At 39.2% G+C, this 6227-nt stretch overlaps 1 protein-coding gene across 2 annotated transcripts in view; it reads left to right on the top strand.

The window, feature by feature from the left end:
- Nucleotides 1-1638: 1638 nt before the first annotated feature.
- erlin2 (ER lipid raft associated 2) overlaps nt 1639-6227 on the top strand; it is an 18000-nt gene continuing 13411 nt past the window's right edge. Inside the window, exons 1-3 of one of the 2 annotated variants that reach the window (XM_017414723.2) lie at nt 1639-1743; nt 2949-3056; nt 4806-4887. In XM_017414723.2, the coding sequence (XP_017270212.1) occupies nt 2950-3056; nt 4806-4887 (189 nt within the window). In that variant the 5' untranslated portion in view covers nt 1639-1743; nt 2949. Of the gene's footprint in view, nt 1744-1914; nt 1935-2948; nt 3057-4805; nt 4888-6227 lie in introns of those variants that run through there. The other variant, XM_037978246.1, reaches the window with a different exon arrangement.

The following is a 6227-nucleotide window of genomic DNA, read 5'->3' as shown; positions in this document are numbered from 1 at the left end:
GAGGCCTCACACTGATGAGACTCTGGCCTCTTCTGGAGTTGTGAGCAAAGGCTGCAACTGTAGGTGTAGATGCATTGTGTCCACCTATGTCTTAAGCCCAACCTTCTGAAGCTGCCCATAAAACTGTGATATGCCAAAGTCTGGCCCACCCCCACCCTGGAGGACAGGTGAACTGGTCTACTGTAACTCTCAGTTCATTGGGGCGTGGTATTCTTATATGGGCTGTCTGGTGTTAGCAGGGATGGAAACAAGGATTACTCTCCAGCACAGCTGTAACCAGCCTGGAAGTGAGGAGGTCGTAAATTCCAGGTTGCAACAGAATCGACTATTGAGAGACATGGACTGGAGATAAAACAGGTCTTGAAGAAGATACAGAGACTGAGGGAGGATAAGGGAGGGGGGATGTTGTTGTCAGTATGCTTTTGTGTGTTTTAAGTTGAACTTTTTTTCCCCTTTTTTTGTGTATAATCATGAAAAGGTGGTGTCTTCTGCATAATCATGAAAATTAGGTGTGTTTGAGTTCATCCTTTGTTCAAACCATCTTTTTTTATCTTTTTGCATAATCATGAACAGGAATTTTATTAAAAGCCAAAAAAAACAGGCAGTGAAGAGAGTTCCTGTGGATCCTTCACGGTGGATTATAACGTTTTCGGACACTTGCACTTTTTGCCGCCTCTTGGCTAAATGAGCAGTGAATCACTTTTCTTTTTAGTCAGATCCTACTTGTCTGGTAATCTAACAGGTTTTTCATAGTAATTTGATGCTTGTTTGATGTCTAAATAGTTTAAGTAGATAAGGTGTGGGTTTTAGACCTCTCAGAACTGGATGGACTGACTACAGGTGTAGAGCTGTGGCTTGATCTGGTCAGTGCTGAACGCGGACTCACAGGGTCTTGACCTCCAACCTCTTATCAAAACAAAGAGGCTGCCAGTAATCTGTGAAAGACAGATTATTGCAAGAAGCAGGCCAATTTTTACAAATACTTTTTGAATACTCACATTCATCGGTGCTGTTTATACAATGGGCAACTTTAAGAATGACTCAAATAACAGATAAGTGGTTGGCAATAAAAAACAGCCCCCAGTTCATTAGTTAGATGGAAAGGCAATGTCAAAATGAAAGAGACTGAAAATAAGACCTACCTTCATAAATTATTGAACACTGTAATACACTGATTTTGTTAAACATTTTAAGTGTACAATGAAACTATATTGCTACCTTGGCTGGTAGAAAGGAACTTAATGCACCTCTAATTAGTTGTTCAAAGCACTAAACATTTAATAAAAGTCTTACATCCCCCACACACAAATGTGCGTAATAAAGAAATGTTTTTTATCAACTCTAAATAACAATTGCAACTTGTAATAATTCATACAATAATGTCATTGCAGTGGTTGCCTACTAAATCATTAACTATTAAGTTTGTATTTCTGTTCTTTGTCTGTACTTATTAACATATAAATGCTTAATTTGTTCTAATTGAGTTGATTTCATGATCAAGAGCAGAATATGTTCATTTAAAATAATGATAGAAGGAAAGAAGGAAAGAAATCTAGCAACAGTTGGGGGGCTCCTTCGACATGAGGAACCCCAAACAAGAAAATAACAGAAGCAGTTTAGTGACTGTCCAGCAGAGGGCGCAAATGCAACGCTGTAGATACCGAACAGTGGAGTTTAACAAAACAGAGTAAGACGCTACTGTAATTTGTTCATTTTGCTGTACTTTCAGATAAAAAAATACAGGTAAGACAAGACGAACAGTATAAACGTGTGTGCCGATTTGTCCTACATGTCTTCTCTCCCCGGAAATGCTTCACAGGTTAATATTTTGTTAAAACAGAAGGAGACGTGCTAAAGTTTTTTTTTTTTGCTAACTAGCATGTTAGCTAATAGCTTAAACCAAAGGTGGCTTCGTGTTGTGGTTTGAAACTCAGGTGAGGTTTGAGACATTTTGTTTTATTAATATCTAAACAGGTGTGCCACTTAAAAGCGCTTTCTGCATTTTAAACATAAACGATGTGATAACTTGCGGCATGCTAGTCGTTAGCCACGAAGCCCTGTAATCCAAATTCGGTTTAAATATTGTGATGTTTTAATTCAACTTATGTGTAAGTCAAACATAGAGACATATTTTGATACATTTATGGGTGGATTTACTGTTTTACAGTTGCAACATTCATTCGGCTTGCACAAGAAGTTACCTGAACTCGTGTTTATTTATTTTTTTTCTGTTTACCTTTTGTCTTCAGTTTTGGTACACCACTGAACTGTGCCTGATTGTTTTTCTGTCAGGGCAAATTATGTTTGATTGCAGCTTTGATTATGCCTATTGAAATGACCAAAACCACAAAAGAAATGTACCAACCTGTTCCAAAAAGCTAATGACTAGTGGTGCATCAAAATCAGATTTAAAACAATGTAAATTTGAAAGTGTATAACTTTAGGAAATCATTATTGAATATACATCTGAGAGAATTTAAAAGCATCTGCTGAAAAAAAACAATTTGGAAACAAGTCCAGTGTTGTGCCATAAGGTCACCAGATTGCATATCAGCAAATGCTGACTACCCAGAGGTAGTTTCCTTAGTTCCTGCTTGGTAAACAGTAAACATTTATCTCTTCCTTTCCTTCATGCATGTATACATTTAAAGGAGTGTTGTGCATGTAAATATTATCCTCACATTCATATGAGGAATTACCAGAAAGGTTATATTTCTAAAGTTTAGCCTCAATCCTCTTTAAGTGTGAGTGTGTGGGAGTCCCAGCTGATGCCTGGCTAAGCCTGAGCTGAGAGGAGATAAACCCAAGAAGCTGTTACAGCAGCACATCTCAAGGGTTGACTGGCTGCCGTCACATGTAGCTGAAAGACCCTTTATTCATTTTTGTTTTTTGTTTTAGTCGGCCATCTGCTCGTTTTCACATGCTGTATTTTAATGTCTGCTTGCCAGGATGGCACAGTGGGGCGCCATCTTCTCTATAATTGCTGCTCTCGGAGGAGCAGCGCTCTTAGCATCTGTGCACAAGATTGACGAAGGGCACACTGGAGTGTACTACAGGTGAGACGCGTCATTTTTTTTGTTTTGTGAGGGAGAAGAATGTATCGTGAAAGGGAAGCTGCAAAGAACTGAGCACATGCTTTTAAAGTTGTTTGAAACAAGCAGGGGAACACTTAAACTGTGAGGACTTTTAGATTGTTCCCCATGCCAGCTGTCCAGTGTGGTGCCTTTTTTAAAGCACACATTTGCATCTTATGGCCCATAATCGTCTCCATCCAGCCTACAGGAGGTCAATAAAAACAATCAGTGACCAAATATAAATCATTCTGTATGCAAATTCAAAATCTGAAACCAGTTTTCCCAGTGCTTTCATTATGAAATAAAGTTCTGGCATTTGCATAAGCAGCCTCTCCATTAAGAAGCAGAGTTTATGAGGGATTTAGGAGATAACTAGAAACAGGACTGGAAGCTGGAAGTTAAAGCCGCAAGTGACAAGCAGGAACGTAGCTACCATTGAGGACACCGAGGTCCGGACCTCAGTATTTTTCTGCTTTGTATATAATAATCAAAACAACACTTTTGAACGGCGTTGTTCTCTGCGTAGCTCCACCAGTTTACTGTAGGAGGCGCTGCAACTGTGTGCAGCTGCAGCCAAACTCAATGTCTACGAAGAAGAGTGCAGCTTTGCTACCTTACTGCTAAAATAAAGACCAGAAGAAGAAGACCACCACTTTTGGTGAAACACAACCGAGGTAACTTGCTGAAAATATTCTCCTTCAATTCCACGAAGCTGAAGTTGGTTTCCGATTGCAGCTTCCAATTTGAAAAATGGCTAAAGGGCGATTCCACCTAATTTTTCACTACCTTCAGCATCGTTAATCTACTCTAGTTAAAAAACTACAACACCTAGACACTTCAAACCTGTACTAGACAGTGGCGCTGGATTCATTTTCTAGGTGGGGGGGCCACCGGAGTGTTTCGTCACCTTATTAATTTTACATGCATCGGATCATCGTCTAACATCAATAAAAATTGAATAATGAAACGCTTTTTCAGCTATGACTTTTTGTTCCAATATATTATTATGAATAATGATAATTAGTTAAACCAACCAACAGCATTATAAATGACCACAATTAAAGTAAACACAGGTAAATAACATGCGTACGGGCATAGATGGAATAATCCAACATCTGAGCAACAGGAATATACAAACGCTTGTGCGGCGGAACTAATTAAGAGCTTTCGGTATTAAAACAACATAAACTTTGTCAGACTTGGAACATATAACCAAACATTATATTAGTGAAAAGATTTCTTCACAACAGTCCCTGTCTCATTCGTGACCCTTTTGGCAAAATTAGTTGCTCACCCCTGCTTTAGAGAAATGTTCATCTGTATCAGTGGCAAGCCGTGTCTTTAGAGCAGAGTAGAATAGTCTCATATTTCCCAGTTCAGTGAGTTGTTTGCACTAAATTACACTCTTATGGTGCATGTTGGTGTTGGCCAAAGCATGAGGTCTTTCTTGTAAGTTCATCAGAGAAAGGTTTTTTTGTCTTCCACTGAATCAGGTTAATTAATGCCGTGGGACTGTAGGTGTGTTGCAACTCGCCCTCCCAGGAGAAGCAGAGTATAAGACAAAGAGCCAACTGTAAACATTTCTTTTCTTCTTGTTTCCTGAATCAGGGCTCCTACAAGATTTATCATTTCTCTTTATTTTTTAACAGTGAATTAGAATATTGTCCAGAAGACTATGATCAAACTGTGTCTCTCAACATGTATAACAATCTGTGTGTGTGTATGAACCAGGGGAGGAGCTCTCCTGGCTGCAACCAGCGGCCCAGGTTTCCATCTGATGCTGCCTTTCATCACAACCTACAAGTCTGTTCAGGTAAGTCAGATGAAGTTCAAATGCTCAGGCTTCAGTTTTGTTTTGTTTCTTACTAATATGGTGCAATATATAATTATATCGTTCTTTTGATTTATTATGACAGCAGTTAGCCTCTTATTGTTGTGAACTTATTGGTATCAAGCCACAGATATGTATGTCCCTTAAAGAGAACTTACTGTGTTAGATCCTCTGTCCTCTGTACGCACACAAATGGACAGGACTGTGCAAAGGTTTTAGGCACACATATACCCCAGCTGGTATGTTTTCATAGCCAGCCTTGTTTCTGAGATAAGGGCTTTTTAGTCGCATTTCTTCCACAAAAACAGCTTCTGGCTGGACTTTTCCAGACAGTAGGGTGTGAATCAGGATCCCACAGGTTTCTGACAGTTGTCGGCTTGCGTCACCACAGAACATCTTCTGATTTCTAAAGGAAGTGAGCATGATTTGTCTTTCATTTGCCACACTTAGTTCATTTGTTGTGCTTTCGTAAGAGAGCTTGAAAATCAAATGTTGAGACCTGGGGTTGTACCGAGACTTCTGTCTCACAAAGTGGAATGAGATACTAGGCTAACGAGACGACATTTTAACAAAATTTTGTCCAAAGTCATGGAAACTCTCAGGACATTAGAGTGAAACTCCTTTATGTGTTTTTTTATTATTATTTTCATCACAGAGAAGTGTTGCTCACACTCCTGAACAAACAGATGATTAAACAGCCTGTATAGAGAGTGCAATTAGGGGACTCAGTGAACGTTACTGAGTGAATTAGTACATTTTCTTCTATAGTTCAGCCATTTGTTTACACAACAACAGTGCTCGTTTTTTCTGAAACCAGTTTTCTGAACCCAGGTCTCAAAGTGGAGATTTTTTGCACACTTCCTTTCTGCACATGCACAAGCAGATAAACAATAATAGCAGATAGGCAGAGCGCTGTTTGTGCTGCTCAACTTTTTCAGCATGTAGCAGCAACCCAACCTCACTGTCGGTCCAAACAGTTCACCATTTTGGATGGGACTGTTTCCATGCTCCAGACTGCATGGGCATCTCATTGAAAGCCTTGCATCAGTGTTGCCAGATAAATTATAATTATTGTTTTGATAAAATAGTTTTAGGGTTAAGTCCCCCTCCTTTTCTGTGCACATTTGCCAGTTACAACTAGTGCTGGGCGATATAACGATACATATCGTGGGGATGATAGAAAAGTGTCTATCGTGATATATTTTCTTCTATCGTCTCTATCGTTTCTGTCGTTTCTATCATAATTGTATCAATGATTCATGTAAATATTTCATAACGTAGGCTACAACGAATGTATTAGTGTTGTCACTTTGCATACATTC

Source organism: Kryptolebias marmoratus, linkage group LG1, assembly GCF_001649575.2.
Source record: "Kryptolebias marmoratus isolate JLee-2015 linkage group LG1, ASM164957v2, whole genome shotgun sequence".
NCBI lineage: Eukaryota > Metazoa > Chordata > Actinopteri > Cyprinodontiformes > Rivulidae > Kryptolebias > Kryptolebias marmoratus.
This window is presented reverse-complemented; position numbering and strand designations above follow the sequence as displayed.